General features: G+C 42.2%; 1 protein-coding gene across 1 annotated transcript; it reads left to right on the top strand.

Annotated features, from left to right (window-relative positions):
• Positions 1 to 647: 647 nt before the first annotated feature.
• LOC123774021 (dnaJ homolog subfamily C member 4) lies at positions 648 to 23,713 on the top strand. Its single transcript, XM_045768103.2, has 6 exons — positions 648 to 963; positions 5,077 to 5,248; positions 12,017 to 12,110; positions 15,851 to 16,035; positions 20,623 to 20,799; positions 22,750 to 23,713. Exons 1-6 carry the CDS (start codon positions 837 to 839, stop codon positions 22,907 to 22,909), a joined length of 915 nt encoding a protein of 304 aa, XP_045624059.2. The 5' UTR covers positions 648 to 836; the 3' UTR covers positions 22,910 to 23,713.

The following is a 23,713-nucleotide window of genomic DNA, read 5'->3' as shown; positions in this document are numbered from 1 at the left end:
CTATGGAACTCACTCCCTAGTGAATTGAAAAACTGTAAAACTTTTGCCTTATTTAAAAGCAAAACCAAAAAGTACCTAACTTCATCTATTTAGTTTCCTACACTGAGCTTTAAATTTGCTCTGTACCTAGTGTTACCCAATCTCCTAATTTTTATGTAACATCAAACAACCTTATCATTGTGTTCATTGCTGTCTTCTTTTATGTGCTAGCCATATGCTGTATTGTGACTACCAATTTTTGTCAACTACCATTCAAGCTGTCATTGCAATCAATCTTATATTGTTTCTGCTGTATTGTGCCTACCAATTTGTTGTCAACTACCATTTTAAGCTGTCATTGCAATCAATCATAGCTACCTATGTGCTTTAATATACTGTACCTATAATTTTCTCTCATCTTTTTTTTTCATTCCATGTAATCTGTTATCATTTTTTGTCTATAAATTTTGCAAGTATTTACCTCCTTAAAATTTTCTTAGATTAAGGACCTGCCCGAAACGCTGCGCGTGCTAGTGGCTTTACAAGACTGTAATTACCATATTTGTATCCTCACATTCCTTATGTACATTCTTGTATATGCATAAATAAATAAATAAATAAATAAAAAACTTTAACGTTAAACTTGAAAAAGTTGATGAATGAAATGGTAATGAGACCCCGTATCACGGAAAGGATCATGTAAACAATAACAATGACTACGAATATAATTAAGAAGACTTAAATTTTACACACTTTAATATTAATAGAAATAGAGCTGAAAAGATTGTCGCTATGTAAAAAAAATATATAACTTGGATCATATAATTAAAATTATATTACGATAAAGTCGGTAGTGTATGGAATCTGAAGTACGAAGCGAAGCTAGTCTAAGTCAGAGACGGTGGTCGGAACTCGGGCCAGCTGAGAGATTATTATTTTTCTTTGGACATCTCCCGGACCCGGTTAGCATCGACAATGAAATAGGTGATTAATTTATTGTTGTTACATCATGTATTAAACCCTGAAGCCCCTGATTATGTATGTATTAAATCATGTATCATGATTAGATTATATCATGTATTAAACCCTGATCCAATATATTTACAAATATGGCCTAAAGCTGATGGCTCTAAGCATAACTGTTAAGATAGTACTCTAATTTAAAACTTAGCTGGATTACATCCTCAGGAATAATGGGGGTCATTAATATGCTACCGGCTTCCAGTGCCGGTCGAGGCCACTAAAGATAACGGCCCCCAACGCATTAGGCTTCAAAACCACAAAAAGTACCAGGTAGCACTACAATATGACTATAGCACTATATAGCCCAGCTGGTAGCACTGTATTGTAGCGGTCCGTCTAATTACCACAAGCTACCACAAGCTACACAAGCTTCACAAAGCTTCCTGGCAATACGTTAGTAATGAATAAATATGATATATTTACTCATTATAATGTTGGTACTGAATGTACAACACAAAAAAAACATAATTTTATTCTGAAAAAGTATCTTTATAAAGAAATTAGACGAAAATAAAGAGCTGGTGACGCCAAATCAAGTCGACGATCCAAGCGTCGGTTAGGTTAGGTTAGGTTTGGTTTGGTTTGGTTAAGTTAGGTTAGATTAGGTTAGGTTAGGTCAGCCTAACCTAACATATCATATTTATTCATTACTAACGTGTTGCCAGGAAGCTTTGTGAAGCTTGTGTAGCTTGTGGTATCTTGTGGTAATTAGACGGACCTGTATTGTAGTGCTACCAGCTGGGACTTTTTGTGATTTTGAAGCCTAATGCGTTTAGTTAGTTTTTGCTATAATAACTTGTGCAGTTCAGCAAACTATAGTTCATAGCTTAGTGTCCATAATGAAAATTTGGCACCAACATATTCCATAGCCACAAGTCATGAAAACAAGGCTTGTCAACGAGGCTTGTCATGAAAACAAGGTTTGTGTTGTTGCCAGGTTAAACAAGAAATAAGAAAAAACTATCAAAGCTTAAATATGCAATTCTCAATCATAAAGGATTTTTTCAGTCATATAAAATGAATGTAGTGGAAAGGGCAGGATCGCTGAAAATAATCTTCAATCATCTGTTCGGTTTAGACTCGGTTACAAGTATCTCTGGGAATTTTCATTATCTGCTGATGTAGACCTGACCACATGTAAACTGTGTTAACACAATTATTCGTATTCGCACACTCGGCATTAAATATGCCAAAACTAGAAGACAGAAGAAAAAGAGGTGATATGATCACTACATACAAAATAGTAACAGGAATTGATAAAATCAATAGGGAAGATTTCCTGAGACCTGGAACTTTAAGAACAAGAGGTCATAGATATAAACTAGCTAAACACAGATGCCGAAGAAATATAAGAAAATTCACTTTCGCAAACAGAGTGGTAGACAGTTGGAACAAGTTAGGGGAGAAGGTGGTGGAGGCCAAGACCGTCAGTAGTTTCAAAGCATTATATGACAAAGAGTGCTGGGAAGACGGGACACCACGAGCGTAGCTCTCATCCTGTAACTACACTTAGGTAATTACACTTAGGTAATTACTCTCCATCACTATGTGATTGAATGCGAAAAGATATGTGAATTCAGAGACAATTCTATAACAAATGTTCAAGAGATGTGTAAATATTTCATTCAAAATGATCTGCTACCAGAAGTCTTGGCCAAATATCCCCAGTTTGCAAACTGTAGGTGGTATCTGAGTGATTGTAATCTATCTACCACTGCCCACTGGATGAGGGACGGTGTGCAGGACAAACATATAAATTGTGTCACTAGCTCTTCACATATGTCAGTTGCTTAAATTAGACTGTATATGTGGTCGATCTCAAACCCATTATTGATGTGATGATGTGCATTGAATTTTGTAACAAGCATATCAAGATTGTAACTTGCTCAACTAAATAAATTGTGGGGTTCAGTCCCTAAGCCCATTATGTGCCTCTGTAACACTTTCCAATACCACCCACAAGATAGGCATGGGGTGCATAATAAATGAACTAAACTAACATCTAATAGATGGGAAGGGTTTGTTGAATTAGCCAAAAGCCTCCTAACATCAAGTAAGTAATGAAGAAATATGACATTTACCCACTATAATGTTCAACCTGTCATTAAGGAGAAAATCCCTTGGAGGTAATGACTTCCACGGCATAATTAGTGCTATTATCTAAGTGCTAAGTAATGAAAATTTAGCACTTTTTGTGCTACCCATTTCTCCATGGGTAGTGTCCTTCAGGAAGCCACATGGGGCTCCCCCCAGAAAACTAGTAATTACCTAATTGTATTTAGCTAATTGTAGTTACAGGATGAGAGCTATGCACGTAGTGTCCCATCTTCCCAGCATTCTTTATCATATAATGCTTTGAAACTACAAATGATTTTGGCCTCCACCTCATTTAACTTGTACCAACTCTCTACCACTGTCTGTGAAAGTGAATTTTCTTATATTTCTTTGGCAGCTTTGTTTAGTTGGCTTAAGTCTATGATCTCTTGTACTTGAAGTTCCAGGTCTCGGGAATTCTTCCTTATCAATTTTGTCGATTCCTATTATTATTTTGTATTCAATGATCATATCGCCTCTTTTTCTTCTATCTTCTAGTTTGGCATATTTAATGCATCTAACCTGTCCTTGTAGTTCTTGTCTTTCAGGTCCAGAATCCATTTACAGTGGCCCCTCTATTTACGAATTTAATCCGTTCCCAGAGACAAAAAATTCGCAATCCGAAACAAATTTTCCCATAATAAATAATGTAAATTGAATTAATCCGCTCCACACTTTCAAAAATATTAACTTCAAAATAGATTTCATACCTAATTCACACAAATATTTAGTACAGTACAATCTCGATTTAACGTACCCCGATTTAACGAATCTCTGGCTAGTTTGCACACTTTTCAGGCCGGATTTACTCACCCGGTTCGACGAACAATGGTTAGCCGAAGCGAGGGATGTTTGGATTTGCTTATGATGTCGAGACAGAGTTCACAGACTGGTGGAAAACTTTCCCATTATATCAAAGATTACAGTTTATAATTCTCTCATATGACAAGTTCGATCACACAAGTGGACCACACAAGTGGACCGCACAAGTGGTCCACAAGTGGTCCACAAGCTTATGATGTTGGGACAGAGTTCACAGAGTGGTGGAAATTTTTCCCATTCCATCACAGGTTACATTTAATAATTCCTTCATATGACAAGTTGGACTACACAAATGGACCACACAAGTGGACCACAAGTGCTCCAAAGGCTTACGATATTGGGACAGAGTTCACAGAGTGGTGGAAAACTTTCTCATTCTATCAAAAATTACAATTAATAATTCCTTCATAAGACAAGTTGGATCACACAAGTGGACCACACAACAAGTGAAGCATATTAACCAAACACCGACTGGCTCCCCCAAGTTAAGTGAGGCGTCACAGGCAAGCCAAGTGAGGGGCGTCACAGGCAAGCAAAGTGAGGCAGCACAGCAAGGCAAGTGAAGCATCACAGGCAAGCCAATTGAGGCATCACAGGCAAGCCAAGTGAGGCATCATGGGCAAGCCAAGTGAGGCGTCACAGGCAAGCCAAGTCAGGTGTCACAGGCAAGCCAAGTGCCTTCAACCAGTGAGGCTTCAGCAGCTGGCAGTGAAAACTAACTTTGCTTAATGAACTGTACAGTAATTTTAAAGTGGTAATTTTAGTGTTGTGTTAGTATAGGTTACGTAAATTGTCAAGAATTCTTTACTTCAAGATGTGTAGCATCAATCAAGAAGACGAACAACACCAAGGTAAGTTGATGTTTCTAGTTGAATATTTAATAATTATATGTGGCAAGGCAATTCAAATTATGTTGTTTGTAGTATAAAAATAGTTGGAAATGGTCACTTTTGGACTCAGAGGGGAAAAGTACCATTATCTGGAACACGTGATTATCCGGCTGGGGGTCCTTCCCATATAGTCCGGATAATCGAGTGGAGACTACTCAATATTTCATATTCTATTATAGTTTATCCTATTCTTTCTAGATAAATTTAAACTTATTTTATCTATTATGTTTTCATAATGCTTAATTAAATTATTGTTTTCATTCCTCAGACTCTTCAGTGAAACATTTTCAAGAAATCAGACATTTCCTTATCTGTAACTACACTAGTGATAAAATGCACAGCAAAATTATTGAACAAATGACCTTTAATAAGATACTACAGATGGAAAGCCTTCCTTGGTTTAGATACCAAGCTATGCGACCACTTTCCAGTAATGCCAGGTATGAACTCTCATGTTGTAGCTACAGGCTATAAGGTCCCAGGTTTGATTCCCCACGACATGACAAAAGCATTTGGGGAATGCTTCACTTCACCTTAGAATACTGTAAAGAGGTATCCCGGGAGTTAGGCAAATGTTGTGGGTTCCATTCTGGGAGAGGCCTTGGGAAATCTTGACAAGTGTAACAGGTCTTGTATTTCCAATTAAGGAAAACCATAAGGTGCACGATATATGTATGGTTCCCATACTGTGGGGGGGGGGGCAGGAAGCCTATTAGGTTGATTGAGGTCCCTCCTAGGCCAACTACTACACAGGCATACCTCAGTTTAAGAGTTTAATTGGTTCCTGGAGACGCCTCGTATTCCGAAAACTCGCATTCCGAAGCTAATTTCCCCATAAGAAATAAAGGGAAATGAATTAATCCGTTCCTGACTACCCCAAAAACCCCACATCAAACTAAATTTTTATACCTAATTCATCTAAATAAACCTACAAAACTATGTTCAAGTTATTACTTACCTTGCTGTTGAATGCTGTAGGCGTATGGAAGATGGTGAGGAGGTGGGAGGAAGAGAGGAGTTACTGTTTGGAAGGGGAGTCCCCTTCCATTATCACATCAGGCAGTGAGGACTTCACTGGTATGCACACTCTGGCACATTTTGCCTGCATACCACTAGGACTTGCTTGTTTTACTAAGAATTTGTCTAATGACACTTGTTTTTCCCTACATTTTAACACTTGTCTGTAGTAAGACATCACATTATCATTTAAAAGGTCAATGCAACGGCCTGCTACAGCTTTATCTGGGTGAGTTTTTTCAACAAAACTTTGCAGTTCTTCCCATACTTCACACATTTTCTTAATCAAGAAGGGACATCCTCTACTGCCTCTACTCACAGCTATTTTCTTAGGTTGAACCTTACCAATGGCTTTCTTGAGACCCATGGCAAGATATATAATGACAACTTTTATGCTCAAATGGCCAAAAAACCGATAAAAAACTGTAAATCCTTGTGAAGAATTCAGGTGGGATAGTCACTGGACACGAGACACTGGTAAACTGAGGCGCGATCGCCATGCCACCACGCGCCAGTCGGCCTGTACACGTATCAACAAACTCGCGTCCCGAGGTAACCCTCGCCTTCCGAGACATATTTTTGGAGTAAATCCTGCTCGTCTTCCGAAAAACTCGCATACAGGGACACTCGCATTCCGAGGTACCACTGTACTAACCTTCACCAGGATGCAATCCACCATAGCTGTCTAACTCTCTGGTCCCTACTTACTGCTAATGTTGCAATTAGTGAATCGTTAAGCCTGGCTGTCAGCCCATTGATTCATTTCTTTCATATTCTCCCCATTTTATCCTTAGACAGTGGCTATGGAGAAATGGTCATACTCACCTATGCACAACAAATAAAAAAAAATTAATACAAACTTTCATTATAGTATTATTAATTTGTATGCAAAAACACAAAAATAAGTCAATATTTTTCATTTCACTGGGTGAAGGTACTCTGCAAGGCTGTGTCTTGCACTTGTCAATGCCTGCTGCTCGACATTGCTAATGCTTCCTGTTTTATCCTTGGATGTTTCACTGATTGTTTTATGACTTGTTTTTCTTTATTTACATCCACAGAGAGCTATTATATCCATATTTGTATCATACATGTTAACCCTTGTGTTGCTAAGGGCTATTTGGCCATTGTCATCCTCAGCCGCATAACAAAAAAAAAAAAATTCTAAACCTGTTAATATCTGTTCCCTGATCACAGAAAAAAAATAATAAGAACTCGTAAGTGGCATATTTTATCCGCTATAGGGCGGGGAAGTTTGGCAAAAAAGAGGCGCTGACTCAGCGTGCATCCGAGGCGGTCTGCTCAACCCCAGCTGTCAGGCAGGAGTGGTCACCAAGAGATAATTACCTAATTATTTCAATGACTGATTTTTCTTCATTTCTTTGCTGTAATATTATTCAATAGTGTGTAGTGTGATATATTTATATAATGTGTGAATCATCGCTGTACTCAAAATTATGGTGTGCATATTATTGATTCAATTATTGTGTTCATAAAACAATAAACAAATTCTTTGTCGGTTATTATACTATATACAGAGGTTATATTTACGTATCTGCATGTTTTGTTCACCATAACAAACCACTAAGTTGATATTGCAAGTCAAAAAATAGCGAGGTGTGGCCACCAGATCTGCCAGTCAGCCTCTCACTGCCAGTCCCTCCCTCAATGACTCCTCACTCGCCCACATCCTCCTCCCTCCATACTGTTCTTGCTTTTGTTCACTATATACAGACATTATATATAAGTATTTACACAGAATTTACACAGAATTCTCACACAGAATTCTGAGTGTCTTAACAGAAAACGAGGAGAATAAATGGGGAGGTAAATGTAACAGTCCCATAAGTGCAATTCTGTACTATGTATGATAGTCAGGAAATGAACTTATTACACTCAGTATTAAAACGTTCTGTCAATTCGGTGGATGGGTTGCAGCGACACATACAACGGTACCAGGCCTCTGGATCTCAGCAACCCTATCGAACATCAGGATCAGAATGTGGTACATTCCTAGAGGCACCAGGGATCAGAGAAGAATCTCAACCTGAGAAAATATGGCCAAAATCTATCGGCAAAGCAAAACAAGCAACAAATCTTGATTAGAAAGTGAAACAAAAGAAAAGCAAATTGTAGTTTGTTGATGGTAACCAAATCAATACTCAAGGTCACATGGGGGGTCAGCCAACCAACACAAATCACTTGTGTGCTTGGTACCATCAACGATGATGTATTTCTGAAGGGATCTCCTAGTCTACTTTCTAGATAAGTGATGCAGCAGCCCCTTGGGACATTGTTGTCCTGCAGGGGGAAGGGGCAGTTGTGCTTAGTGATTAATTCCTAATTACACTTCATGATTGTGTTTATGCTGCCCACCTTACACATCCCTAGCTTATTTGTTCACTCCAACATTGTTTCTGGGTTTTCTTCCTTGGCATCTGTTTGTGTTTCCTGTATCCACACCAGAGTGATCTTCTCTTAGGGGGTTCAGGTGTCTTTCTTATTGGGGCTTCTTGTCTTTTAATTGGTTCGCTTGAAGATTCCTCTGCCTTTTCTGGGTACTTGTCCTGCATCATCGATTTGTTTTTGTGATAATTGGGTTGGTGTCTCACATCTCTGCTTCTCCCCCCCTCCCTGGGCCAGGATTCATCAAGCATTTATGCAACCTCTTACAAAACCTGCATATCTGTCTTCAATTATGGTGACTTTGTTTACATCTATTAAACAGTCGGTGAACATGGAACTTCCTAACCTAAGGTTATTACTGTTATAAACAATCTTGTAGTGCCTCATAAACTGTTTATAAATGTTAACAAGACTGCCATGATTGTTGAAAGATGTACTGGTTTCGTAAGTGATTGTGTAAATTCTTGATGAATTCTTGCCCTGGTCTCTGCCTTTTGCTCCTATGGGTCATCCATCTGCTGCTTTGTTTCTTCTACTGTTTCTTTTCTACAAAGCTGGTTCCATTTCTGAACCAGCTTTGTGAGTTTGCATTGGGAAGTTACTGAGGGACCAGCCCTGAAATCAAGCCTTGAATGTAATGAAACAACCTCTTCTGGACATCCTCATTAGCTCTCCTTAGTTGTCTTTCATGGACCTTTCTTGTGGGGGTTAGGGTGTGTCTTGGGAGGGCACATAAGGTGTTGGTCAACTCAACCTCCAGGTGACTTGGGCACCAACTTGGGATTTGGTGTGTACTGACACAATAATTGTTTACCATTTGTAAACTACTTCCTATGGGGAGCCCCTTTGGCTCCCTGGAGATATGGGCTAATGTGTGATATATTAGCCTAGGGCATTAGTCAATGGGGTTCAGCCTACCGGGGACCACGAGCCAGAACCTGGCCCACTCAGAGAGGCACAGGGAGCAATGGCCTGTGGAAACCCCCTTGTGGTTGGGGGCATTCTTTATCTGCCATTGAGCGGGGTTAGGCACCCAGAAAGGTAGGCATAACAAAACACACCCCACTTGGTAAGAAAATTGCAACTGATTTTGTGGTCGTGCTGGGACTTTGCTCCATTCACAGTCTCATTTCACAGTCTCCGTGGTGTAGTGGTAAGACACTCGCCTGGCGTTCCGCGAGCGCTATGTCATGGGTTCGTATCCTGGCCGGGGAGGATTTACTGGGCGCAATTCCTTAACTGTAGCCTCTGTTTAACGCAACAGTAAAATGTGTACTTGGATGAAAAAACGATTCTTCGCGGCAGGGGATCGTATTCCAGGGACCTGCCCGAAACGCTACGCGTACTAGTGGCTGTACAAGAATGTAACAACTCTTGTATATATCTCAAAAAAAAAAAAAAAAAAAAAAAAAAAAAAAAAAAAAAAAAAAAAAAAAAAAAAAATTCAGCTCCATTCGGACTGTTCTCTGGCGGTTCTTTGACGGAACCACAGGGTTTCTCTTAGGTGTTGACCTTTGGGGTTGGTTCCTTAGAGTGGCTCATTTGCTGGATTCTCGGGGTTTGATTAACCGTGAAGTTCATGTCCGGGGTGTGTCCTGCGTCCTGGCGGACAGCTGTCTCGGTTCCTCTGTTCGCGGATTGGCCAGTCGTCGCCAACTCGTTTCGTTGGTTCTGCCAGACGTATGGACTTCTGGCCATGGACGTCTTTGAGTCGGCGTGGTCTAGGCGTCGCCCCTTCTTTATGTGGCGCCCTTACCTGCCTGCAAGGCGTTCACGGTGGATGCGCTTCGGCAGGACTGGTCCTGCTGAAAAACAGGTTGGGGTACCTGTTCCTCTCCTCCAGGTCCAGCTGTTGCTTCGGGTTCTGGCTAGGTTGGCGCCCATTCCCACGAGAGTAGTCCTTATGGTTCCTTGGTGGCCGGCCCAGCTTTATTTTCAGACGCTGCTTGATAGGTGTCCGAACCCCGGGGCGTTTTCCTGCGGCTCGGCGTCTTTCGGCAGGTTGGATCGGTCCTGTACGTGACTGATTCGGCCTTCTCCTCGGCTCTTCATTTCTGGTATTTTGACGCGGGTATCACCATCTCTGTGGTGATCAGGTGGCTTTGTTGATGGTGTCCCACCTGCGAGCTTCGTCTTGACGTTCCTGGTGTTCTATGCGCTTTTTCTTGCTGTTCGTTGGTTGTCTTCTCTTTTGCATTGGGTTGTCTTGTCCTTTCTTGGGTTTTCAGGACTACAGTTATTTGATGTTTCTTACTGTTGCCTCGTTTTGTGCGGCGCTGGCGGAGCCGCTCCGGCTTGCGTTCAGGGTGGACGTCACATCTGCCCTGTTTTTTACGCTTTCTCGTGTTTTGTTTCACCTCCGGCCTGCTCATGCGTCGCCTGAGCCATCCTGGTCCTTGATCAGGGTGCCTTCTTGTCTTCTCCTCAGTTTGTGGTAGCCACTTTGGTTCAGATTTCTGCTCTTTGGTACTGGTGGTAGGTTTGTACGTTTGCAGCCTTTCTCCATCCTGGTGACGGTCGAGACGGCTGCTTTCCGGAGGGGTTCTTGGGTTATTGATGCTTGATTGGTTTGGCCAGCGGTGCATCCTGTGTTGTCCGGTTGCACTTTTTGCCGTTACCTGCGTACTGTGTCTGGGGATGCGCTTTGGGTTGATCCGGTTCCCCTCGTTCCCTGTTTCAGGGCTCAGGTCTCCCAGGTCGTCCGCAGAGTTTTTCAGTGTTCCAGCCTGCAGTCTGTTCTTGCGCCTGTGCTGTTCGGACGTTTGCAGCTTTTGCTGCTGTGTTGGTGATGTCTAGGGCTCATTTTGGGCGCAGGGATTTGAGGGTCACACAGGTTCTTGGCCGCACATTCTTAATGCGCGTCTGCTCCTGTGCGTTCTTGTTGCCTTGGGTTGCAGGTTGCAGCCTGTTATCTCGACTTCGCGTTGCGGAGTTTGTGGCGGCCGCCTCCTGGGTTAGCCTTTTCTTTTCCTTCTCTTTGGGTATGAAGCTCCAGGGAGCCGTAGGGGCTCCCCACAGAAAACCAGCGTTGAATGTAATGAAACTCCATTTTCTGGGTGAGCCCCGGAGGCTCCCTGGCAACCCTCCCTCCCACCGGTCGGCGGTTTTTCGCGTTGGTTGAAGCTTAGCTTCTGAACTAAAACTAGGCAACCGGCGCGGTAGGTCCAGGGCTCCCCCTCCCCCTCTTGGGGCAGGGAGGGCTGCGCGGATGATCGGCGCAACAGTAAAGTGTAATGTTTGCTTGTTTCCTTGGGATTGTAGGGAGTTTCTACCTCTCTGTTTGTTTTTTTGTTTTAGTTTTTTACCATGTGGGGTTTTTGTTATGCCTACCTTTCTGGGTGCCTAACCCTGGTCGATGGCAGATAAGGAAAACCCCTATCACAAGGGGGGTTTTCCAGGGCCATCGCTCCCTGAAACCTCTCTGAAGGGGCCAGGTTCTGGCGCTGGTCCCTGGTAGGTCTGAACTCCTTAGCTAATGTCCCGGTCTAATATAACATACGTTAGCCCGATAAGCTCCAGGGAGCCTCCGGGGCTTACCCAGAAAATGGCGTTTCATTACATTCAACGCTGGTTTTTTGCTCAGATATGTGTTGAACCATAATCTCTATGCTTTTCTCCTCTATGAGCATACCTGATTCTGATCCGGGTGTTTAGTAGGCCTGTGCATGTCCAAAGGCCTGGTCATATTGTATGTGTGTCTGTGGTATCAGAGTGTTGTGCACCTGGGAGTACTGAGGCCACCTAGATAAGGGTGTTTCACTACATTTGATGTTTTATTTTTTCAGCTGGAAAAATCAAAATCATTATGAGCGTCTGAAACTACAGAGAAACTGCTCGACAACTGATATTAAAGTGTCCTTTTTCCGGTTATCAAAGGAGGTAAGATAACATTTGTATACTTTAATAGTGAAAATGAGAGGGGGCCAGAACCTTTAGCAGCCATTTTCTAGACCATTCCTCCGGTTTGTCCAGGTCGTCCTGTAGTCTCTGTCTATCTTCATCTGTTTTGATTCTTCTCATAATTTTTGCATCATCAGTAAACATTGAGAGGAATGAGTCTATACCCTCTGGAAGGTCGTTTACATATACAGTGGGGCCTCGACTTACGATGCTAATCCGTTCCCAGAGACGGATCGAAAGTCGAAATATCGTAAGTCGAAGCGATTTTTCCCATAAGAAATAAAGGGAATTGAATTAATCCATTCCCCACCCTCCAAAATATTAACATACAAATACATATTATACTGAATGCAATGTTTTTTCTAACTACAATACAGTACCAAAGTTTCTCTTACCTTTATGGAGGGCTCTTGATGGCGTATGGAAGATGGTGATGAGGGGGAAGGAGGAGAGTTGTTACTGTTTGGAAGGGGAGTCCCCTTCCATTATCACATCAGGCAGTGATGTTTTCTCTGGGGTACTCACTCTCCTACGTTTTGCCTAAATACCACTAGGACCTGGTTGTGGTTCAGTGCTTGTTTGTCTCACTACAAATTTGTCAAGAGACATTTGTTTTTCCCTTCGTTTTAACATTATTCTATAATGATGCATCACAGTGTCATTGAATAGGTCAAGTCAATGACCTACTGCACCGTGATTTGGGCGAGTCGTTTCAGCAAAAGTTTGCAGTTCTTCCCATGCTGCACACATTTTCTTAATTTTGAGGAAGAGACATTCTGTACTGGCACATCCTCCCCTGAAGAAATTTCCTCAGCTGCTTCTTCTTCCCCACTTGCATTACCACACAACACAAGAGTAAACCAATCTTTCATAGGCTTGTGTCCAGGCAATGACTTCTCCTCCTTGGTAATGTATGTTTTCTTTGGCAATCTTTTCCAGAATAGCCCTGTCTCGTCACAATTAAACACTTGTTGTGGTAGGTATGCCTCACTCTGCACAAAATCTTTAAATTCGCCAATGAATCTTTCAGCCGCTGGTTTGTCTGAGCTGGCAGCCTCCCCATGCCTCACAACACTGAATTCCACTTCTTTTTCTAAATTTCTCAAACCATCCCCTGCTCACCTTAAACTCTTTCACTTCTGCATCACTCGTTCCAGGGGTTTTCTTTAAAAGGTCTTCATGCAATTTTCTTGCCTTTTCACAAATGATGGCCTCCGAAACGCTATCACTCGCTAACTTCTTGTTGTGTATCCAAATTAATAATAACTGTTCAACATCCTCAAGTGTTTGCGTTCTATGTTTCGTGATTATTGATACACCTTTTGCCACTTTAGCACTCATAATGTCCTCTTTCTTAGCCAGTATGGAGGATATCGTTGACTGAGATTTGTTGTACTGCCTAGCCAGTTCACCTACCCGCACACCATCTTCATATTTACGAATGATCTCTTGTTTCTGCTCTATGGTCATTCTTACATGGGATCTCATATGTTGAGCCTTATCACTGACTTTCCTGGGACTCATGGCGTGATATATAATAATTACTTTAATGTTCAAAGTGTAAAAAATCACCACAAAAGCAAAATTTCTTATAGGCGCAATCGTCACTAAGCGCGTAGCTGTAGTAAACTGAGGCAGGTCAACCGCGTGACCGGGAACCATACGCTCAGTCGACCCGAACGTGTACCAACAAATATCGGAAGTCGACGACACCATCGGATGTCGAGTCGCATTTTTCGATGAAATTTACATCGTAACTCGAAATTATCATAAGTAGGAGCAATCGTATGTCGAGGTGCCACTGTACTAGAAACAGGATGTGTCCGAGTACAGAGCCCTGTGGAACCCTGCTGGTGACATCTCGCCACTCTGATGCCTTCCCCCTCACCGTTACTCACTGTTTCCTATTGCTTAGATACTCCTTTATCCACTGGAGCACCTTACCCTTTACACCTGCCTACTGCTCCAACTTTTGTAACACCACACCCTTTTGTGAGGTACTAAGATTTACCATCTCTGAACTCATGCTGGTAGTGTGTTACAAAACTGTTTCCCTCCAGATGCTCTACGAGCCTTTTTCTCACAATCTTCTCCATCACCTTGCATAGTATATAAGTTAGGGAAACTGGTCTGTAGTTCAGTGCCTCTTGCCTGTCACCCTTTTTGTAAATTGGAACTACATTAGCTGTCTTCCAGCTTTCCGGAAGGTCTCTCGTTTCCAGTGACCTGTTATACACTATAAAGAGTGGAACACTTAGTGCTTTTGCACCCTCTATTAGAATCCACGGTGAGATTCTGTCAGGCCCAACAGCCTTTGACACATTCAGCTCCAACAGATTCCTTTTGACCTCATCCCTGGTGAGGTAAATTTCCTCCAAGATTGTTCAGTTTGCCTCCTCATTTAGTGCAGGGACCTCTCTTTGTTCTATTGTGGAGACCTCCTGGAATCTCTTGTTGAGTGCTTCACACATCTCTTTGTCGTTCTCTGTATATCTGTTCTCCCCTTTTCTCAGTTTCATCACTTGTTCCTTCACTGATGTTTTCCTCCTGATGTGGCTGTGGAGCAGTTTTGGTTGGGTCTTAGTTTTACTCGCGATGTCATTTTCGTACTGTCTCTCTGCTTCTCTCCTCACTCTGATGTACTCATTCTGGCCCTCTGGTATCTCTCCCTGCTCTCTGGTGTTCTGTTGTTCCTGTAGTTTCGCTATGTTCTTTTACTCAATTGCTTTGCTGCTGCACATTCCTGGTTGAACCACGGATTCTTCTGTTTCTTTTCATTTTTCACTTTTTGGACTGGGATAAACCTGTCTGCAGCCTCCTGACACTTCTGAGTGACATAATCCATCATATCCTGTACAGTCTTTTCTCTGAGTTCTGTTTCCCATGGTATTCCCATTAGGAAGTTCCTCATCTCGTCATATTTTCTTCTTCGGTAATTTAATCTTTTTCCTTCCAATCCCATCCTTGGATAGGTTATCCCTACTTCTACCAGATACTCAAATTTCAATACTCTGTGGTTACTCATTCCTGTGGGGGCTTCATATTTGACTTCCCTTATATATGAGTCATTTAAGGTGAATATCAGGTCGAGTCTAGCTGGTTCGTCATTTCCTCTCATTCTTGTGGGTCCCTTGACATGTTGGCTCAGAAAGTTCCTTGTACTCGATGCTCACCACCTGCCCATGCTCGCCACCTGCCCATGCTCGCCACCTGCCCATGCTCGCCACCTGCCCATGCTCATCACCTCCCAATGCTTACCACCTGCCCATGCTCACCACCTCCCCATGCTCACCACCTGCTCATGTTTGTCACCTATCCACCCATCATCACACATTCTTTCTCATTCCTTCCTCTGTGCATATTTGTCCATTTTCTACAATTCTGGATACAATATGTACAGTAATGTTGAAGAGAAAGAAGGGTAAACATTTGTATTTCTAAGAATACAGTAGAGTATGCTGTAATATTGTTTGGACAGTATCTTAAGTGAGAAGAGAAGGGTTTGTATTTTGAGGCATACAGTATTTGACAATAATGTTTGTATCTGGCTTTATTTGTGTCATCAGATGTCACAGCAATCAGCAAGTCAATATTTGGTTTGTATTGTGTATTTTTTACTTTACATAGCTTTAACAAAATTAAGTGAAGATATAGAATTGAATCTTTTGTGCTGATTTTATGTTGAAAAATTTAGTTTTAATATTATTGGTTATTTACAGATTCATCCAGATAAAAATCCAAATTCCCTTAAACATCATAAGGAATTTGTTGCGCTCAATGAAGCTTACTCAGTCTTAAGTAAGCCTCACTTGCGTCTTGCTTATGATGCAGAACTTGCACACCAAGAAGGTCCCAAAAGGCACACACATAGTGGAATTGTGACGGATGCTCCACGAGAAAGAGTGTATGTATAGTACAGTACTTCAATGATTACACTGATACAGTATTATTTTAGTAATGTAATTTCTGAACTACAGTATTTCACTTGGATGGTCACTATGGCAAGATCACCAGAGGCCTTGTTGGAGAGGAGTGTGATAGCTGAGGCAGAGTGATACTAGAGAAAAGTTGACTTCATCTAGAGTGACTACAAAACATTCACTTACAAATAGTTAAAGCCATGCCAAGTCTTACTGGGCATCACTGGAGTGACTAAGTAATTCTCTGATCCAACTGCTTGTTTCTCACCTTGCTGCTTTCCCCAGTCCACACCAGATAGCAGCTCCTAGCAAACACAAAGTCCCTATCCTCAAGTCCTATCTTATTCTTCCTGATTCATCTTTGTGATGGTATAGGTAGGCTTAACACCAGTTCCAGACAAGTTCCTTATTATCTTAGAAACCAAGATTTCATTTGCTGAAGACTCATGGTGTACATTAATTATTAATAAATACTTTCGCGCACCCGCCGCGCCACCCCTCAACTATGCAATTTGGGTCCCAGCGTTTCACGGGAGCGCGCGTAATTCTGAAAAGTGTATACTCTCTTCAACTTTGTCACCTCAATTCTCGTCCTATGAGATTAAATTTGGTATCATTGTCTTCGCAATAGAATTCTCTACAGCCCTAAATGCATATAAACTCCAAAAGCCCGGCTAATTACCCGCAGCAAACAGAGAAAGTGCAGACGAGTTACCCAGGAGCGCGCAAAAGCGATAAAATGTGTTCACTCTTTTCACTCTGGTCACCTCAATTTTCGTCCTAGGTCTTTCATTTTGGTATCAATGGGTTTGCAATAGAATTCTCTAGAGGAATATTAGCATATAAAATAAAAAATCTGGTCACGCTCCACCCGCCGACGAGTTGAAGACGGGCCACGCGTTAGCCGTGAGTGAGCGCCCAGACGCCTTCCAGCTACACTCCCAATTCCTGCCCACAAATGTTTAGTGGGCCAGACATCTAGGGTTCCAACCAGGCAGCCACCTCATTCACTCTCCTGGTGCTGCCTGGAGAGTAAGTGGAGATGGTTATTTTAGGTCAGTGGAGTTGGTTATCGTTAAAATGTTATGTTTCATGTGTAGGGGATTGCAATGTTTTTATTTTATTTCCTGCTTCACATTTGTGTTTTGTGTCACCTTCCTTTCATGGTCCCTGTGTTTAAATTTTGCTCCAGTTGTGAGTTAGGGTTATCCTCCTAGTAGGCAGCTTGTGTCCTCCTTGCCCCACCAGAATTATCTTCTCTTCTATAAATAGTTCAGGTTTCCCCTCTAAAAGTTCCCTTCTTGAGTCCCTCTCACCTCCAGGTAATGCATGGGGTTGCTCACTACTACTGCCCTGTTGATGGAGGGCTTGTGTGCAGTCAGGTCATGCACTGTACCTGAGGGTGCACTTGGATCATGTACCTTCCTTCACTGAGTGGTTAAGTTTGGATGCTGATGTTTGCTCATTCAAGACATTTCTGCATATTGCCTACTTGCTCATCTTGGGATGATCCAGGTAGCCTGTATCCTTCACCCTTGATTTTGTTGTTGTTGTCGTCAAGTCTGCATGTTGGAACAGGCTGTTATGGTACTGGATACTGTTTTAGTCAAGCTGACTTATCAAGTTACAGCCATATTGCAGTATCATTCTTTGTAGTTCCAGCTTCTGCCACCCCTGGCTGAGCAGAGTGGCATAGGTACCTATCTCTTGTTTATTTGTTTCAACCACCTGTTAGTTTATTTGACTTCCCAGTCTCCTAGTGCAGGGGTCTCCAAACTATGGCCAGCGGGCCACATCCGGCCCGCCACATAATTTCATCCGGCCCTCCAAACAAATCCCTGTGTGGTGGCCTTGAAAAAATAATTATCGTACGAATGGCATCGCAGAATTATTCAAAGCTGGGGCTGCTGACTGGTGGCGCTCAACCCGAGTCAGTTTTCCTCTCTCTCGATAGTGTGACGCACAGATACTAATACTGGTAGGTATGTGTTGTGCATTACAACCAATCAGTTGTGTATAACTGTATACTGTGGGGATGGAGGGTGAGTGGGGCTTCGCTGCTTCCGTTTCAGGGAGCACAAACACTGTACAATATTCTTTTCTCTGTACTTTGACAATGCCTTTATCTTAGTTATACAAAATAGCAATTTCATTTTTTATTCCTCCGGCCCGCATAAATATGGGAAATATATAATGTGGCCCTTACATTGAAAAGTTTGGAGACCCCTGTCCTAGTGAGTAGTGGGGCTGCTATCAGTGGCTACTCTGCCATGGGCCTTAACAAAGGAGATGGCTGGGAAGTCAAATGAACCAAGTGTGGTTGAAGCAAGTAAATAGGAGCTCAGCCAGGGGCTACAGAAGCCACTACTGCAAAGAGATACTGCAAACCAGACATGATGGGTCTGATTTCATTGAAAATTTTAACATTTAAAATGTTTTTAAAAAAGTTGGATGATATTGATCCAGACCCGTTTTTTAAAAGGTCAGATGTAATACATATAAGGGGCAATGACTTGAAGCTCAACAAGCCACAATATAGGACAGAAAACAGAAGGTGGTTTTTCATCCATAGAGTTATAAACCAATGGCACTGCTTACTTGCCATCTTGAGGTTATCTTGAGATGATTTCGGGGCTTTAGTGTCCCCGCGGCCCGGTCCTTGACCAGGCCTCCACCCCCCAGGAAGCAGCCCGTGACAGCTGACTAACACCCAGGAACCTATTTTACTGCTAGGTAACAGGGGCATAGGGTGAAAGAAACTCTGCCCATTGTTTCTCGCCGGCGCCAGGGATTGAACCCGGGACCACAGGATCACAAGTCCAGTGTGCTGGCCGACCGGCTCCCTATCGACCGGCCATAGCCATACATCCCAAAACGTTACTGCAGTTCGAAATTTCGCCTGAAAAAATTCATCAGGACAAAAAGGGGGGACCTTTGACAAGCTCTCACCTTGAGTTGTGTGCCCGGGGTTCCAGGGCAGATGGGGGCCCAGTGGTTCCGAGGCTGCAGGCCTGGCGATTTTCAAGCAAAAATTTCATCTAGCAGTTCATGTAAGTTCTCGGGAGAAGTTTCTGGCAGTATCCAGAGACGAGTATCTGGCAGTAATTGGACTGAATGCCTGGTGGTTCTCTGCAGTCCCCAATTGATATGCCAGACAGTCCTAAGGCTGCATGCCCTTTGTCTTTGGCCTCAGAGCCCAAAGTTTCCTGGGGCTGAGTACATGTTGTTTCCCAGTCTACATGCCCAGCATTTCATGGGCTATATGCCACAGTTTTTCTGTCTGTATACTTTCCATTTCCTAGGCTGTGAGCCTCGAGGCTTTCTAGCCGAGTGCCCAGGGATTTTTTCAAGTATATATAATAGTTCATTTGTATGTCGTATAGAGTTGCAAACTGTTTTTCAACATTTAACACAGTTTCTGTGGGGAGCCCCTTTGGCTCCTTGGAGCTATACTGGGCTGATGTGTATATATTAGACCATTGCAACAGTCAATCGAGGGAATTCTAAGCCTACTGGGGACCAGAGCCAGAACCTCGCCCCCCCTCAAGAGAGGCACGAGGAGCAATGGCCTAAAGACACCCCTGTGTAATTGGAAGCAGTCTTTGTCTGCCATCTACCAGGTCAGGCACCCAGATATGTAGATAGATATATATAATAGATATGTAGATAGGTATATATAATATGTGTAAATAGTGTAATAAAAACAATAACAGTATGGTGGGAGGAGCAATGTTGGCGAGTAAGATGTTGGAGTGAGGGAGGGCCTGTCTGGGTGTGGCTGCTCACACTTGCGATGATCTGAATGTGTTGATGGTGAATGTATATAGTGTGTGACAGTGTATAGTGTGTACATATGTTGTAAATATACATAAATGAACATGAAACATTGGTGTGAATAAGTGTATGATGGGAGGAGCAATGTTGGCGAATACAATGTTGGAGGAGTGAGGGAGGGCTGGCTGGGTGTGACAGCTCACACTCGCGGTGTTCTGAATGTGTTGATGGTGAATGTATATAGTGTGTGACAGTGCCCGTAAATAGTCTGTAAATAGATTGTATATATACATAAATTAGCATGATACATGGTAAATATGTGCAACATATGTGTACACAAGTGTCATGCACGTAACACAGTGTCCTCGGACAGTACAGATGTTTTACTGCCATAATATAGTGTACGTGTTCATTATGCATAGGATTAGCACGTAAAAACAAATAAAATTTATTTGGATCTGTGCGCAAAAAATGAACAAAAATATATTCGCGGCAACTCGCTCACTCCGGTTGCCCTACTGGCCTCGAGCACCCTACTGGCCCCGGGAGCGTATGTCATGGGCGAACGGGGAATGATAATATCACGCGCCAACTTACGGACCCCATAGCAGCCAAAGTAAGTACAATTTCGAAATTTTTTTGACATACCCATACTAAGGGAAGGGTTTTTGACACTTAAAAAACAAAATAAATTTTTCAAGAGAATTTATTTCCTGCGCACTGGAGGCGGCGCAGTTAAAGGGTTAAGTATCAAGAAATAATAAACACAGGTATTTACTGAATATTTCCCTTTACAGTATATTTAAAGATGAATCTCTATGGGAGATGCGAGACAAGAGTGAAGACCATAAGTATGAGGGTCGGCCTTATTATGGAATTCAAAGCATCAATAAGAAGTTACCAAACTCTTACATTGCAACTGGAGCTGTCTGCCTGTTGATTATTGGTGCTGTCGTCCATTTCTTCATTGCCAAGTTAGTTTTTTTATGATATTTATCTCTATGATGTATACAGTAGTAGTATCCTAGCTCTACATGTTGTTATAGTCTATTAGTGTGGGAAAAAATAAAGAGAATAATAAAATAGTTTGTACTGCAAATTTTGTATTCTACACTAAAATGCATGGTAATGCAAGTGAGTCATTGATATATGCATACATTATCATTACTGTGTTCCCCACTCTCATGGGTTCGGATGGCACCAGCTGTGAGAGAAAAGGTGAAACTATAACCGAAGAAGGTTTTGTATATTCTAAGCATTGCAGAACCTCTTGTGAACTATGGCCACCATGTCCTTACGGAGATCATGTACAGGTTAGAGCATTTTTCCTGTGTCACCCGGTGACCTCAGAGACTGTAATAGTTTCCCCGAGGACTGCCAGAACCACCAAATATTTCCGGAGGGCAGTTGAGTGAAATAAGGAGGGTGTAATACCATGCAAGCCCATGTAAGCCTCTTACTGGGTTATGCCATCAGCTTTTATTCATTGGGTTGTAACACTTCCCCTCTCCAGTGACAAGGAAGTTTCCTTGGCTCTGGGTTCTTTAGGTAATAAGTTTCCACCTGTGTCCCTCTGTTCGCGTACTACCCGTGCTAAACAGTTTACCTACCCTGTCAATTCCTCTGATAATTTTATTGGTAGTGATCATGTCTTCCCCTAACTTTTGTGTCTTCTAGTGTCATGAGGTTCTGTTCCATGTGGTTTCAGTTCCTCATATCTCATTCCTCTCAGCTTGGAGACTAGCTTGTTCACATACCTCTGAACCTTTCTCTAACTTCGTTTTGTGTTTAACTAGATGTGGACGCCACGCTGGAGCTGCATATTCCAATATTGGTCTGACATATGAGTTATATAAGGTTCTGATTCCTTACACAAGTTTCCGAAGGAAATTCTTTTGTTCGCCAGCCTTGCATACGCCGCTGATGTTATCCTTTTGATGTGGGCTTCAAGGGACAGGTCTAGTGTGATATCAACCTCCAAATCTTTCTCTTTTCTTGATTCCTGAAGGGTTTCATCTCCCAGCTGGCACCTTGTGTTAACCTACACTCCCTATGCCTATTTTCATCACTTTGCACTTGTTCGAGTTAAACGCTAGTAGCCATTTGTTGGACCATTCCTCCAGTCTGTTCAGGTCATCTTGTAGCCTCTTGCTATCCTACTCTGTCTTAATCCTTCTCATATTTTTAGCATCATCAGTAAACATTGAGAGGAATGAGTCTATACCTTCTGGAAGATCATTCACGTATATCAGAAACATGATAGGTTTGAGTACAGAACCCTGCGGGACTCTGCTGGTGATTTCACCCCAGTCTGAAGTTTCACCCCTCACAGTAACTCTCTGTTTCCTGTTGCTTAGGTACTCCTTTATCCATTGGAGCACCCTACTGCTTACTCCAGCTTGTTTCTCCAACTTATGCAACAGTTTTTTTATGAGGAACTGTGTCAAAAGCTTGCTGACAGTCCAAAAAAATGCAGTCTGCCCATCCTTCTCTTTCTTGCTTAATGCTTGTTGCTTGGTCAGGGGTTTCCTACTCTTTTGGTAATGGTGGTAGGTGTGTACATTTGCAGCCTTCTCCGTCGTTTCTGGCAAAGGCCGAGACGGCTGCTTTCCGGAGGGGTCCTTGGGTTATTTATGCTTGGTTGGTTCAGCCGGAGATGCGTCATGTGTTGTCCGGTTGTCTCACTTGACCAAGTATAATCGAACATTTGAAGAGTATTCGTTTGCACCAGAGGAATATGTCGACTTTCTCCTGCTACGTCTGGTTTTGTTTGGAAAATCAGAACATTGCCCAAGGAAGCAATATAGTGACCTGCTCACAAAGGTGCTTTCATTTATACTCAAACCCTTATTTATACATTAGTTTATAGTTTTTATCAAAGTTCTTTATATATTGTGATTTTGTATTTAAAATTTGTGTTTCAGAAAATCTTCTGAATTTGCTATTGAAAAATTAAATCAGCGTGACAAAACTGCTAGCCAGCACTACATGTTAGCAAGAGAACAAGCTCAAATGAATGGAAATGAACTACAGATGTTGCTGTTCAAGAAAAAGACTGAAGCAAGAAACCATAATAATGACTGATACCGTCCAAGCAATACATTGAAATACTGTACACATTTTCTTAATGCGGACCCTTGAATGTACAGAAGTGTGAACTGAAGTAGTTTCTAATTAGCAGGCCATCAGATTTTTCTGAACCACATTACCCCCCCCTGGCATTATTTCATAGCATTACCTTGACTCTTATTTTCTCCCAAAAATGATCAGGAAATTTTTCTGTACAGTGTAAACTCACTTGAGTGAACTATGTGAGGGAAGGCCAATTGGCTCCATGAGGAATTTCATTCTACCTAATGACCTTAAAGGCAACCACCACCCCCTGTTAAAAGAAACTATTTTTGGAGGACTTACATCCATGATAATAAATATACAGGTTCGTGACTTACCTTATCAGGAGAGTAGTGTAGTGAAATACCAATATTTTCTTAACACTGACACACATAAACTGAAGCTGTAAGTACAAATCCATCATAACCTATTTTTCAATTCTATATTAAACAAACATCATTAAAAATGAACTGGTTATAAATTTATCATTTTGATCATAGCATATGATACAGCAAACATTCGCAAACAATTCCATATTAAGCACTGCACTGCGCCACCCTACATAACACAGGGCATGGCAGTGCACCACCTAACTCACGAAAGATGTTAGGATATCGTAAGATTTAAAACGCACGTGCGGTAGACGCCTGAGACCTCCAGCGAGCAGCAGCCATCTTGAAAAAAATTCCCCACATGCCCCAGTTGGCTCAGTTCTTAGTGAGCAACCATGACTAGTGCACACACTCCTCCGACTCCCAATTCCCTGTCGGACGCGGT

This window comes from Procambarus clarkii, chromosome 91 (genome assembly GCF_040958095.1).
Source record: "Procambarus clarkii isolate CNS0578487 chromosome 91, FALCON_Pclarkii_2.0, whole genome shotgun sequence".
Classification (NCBI taxonomy): domain Eukaryota; kingdom Metazoa; phylum Arthropoda; class Malacostraca; order Decapoda; family Cambaridae; genus Procambarus; species Procambarus clarkii.
This window is presented reverse-complemented; position numbering and strand designations above follow the sequence as displayed.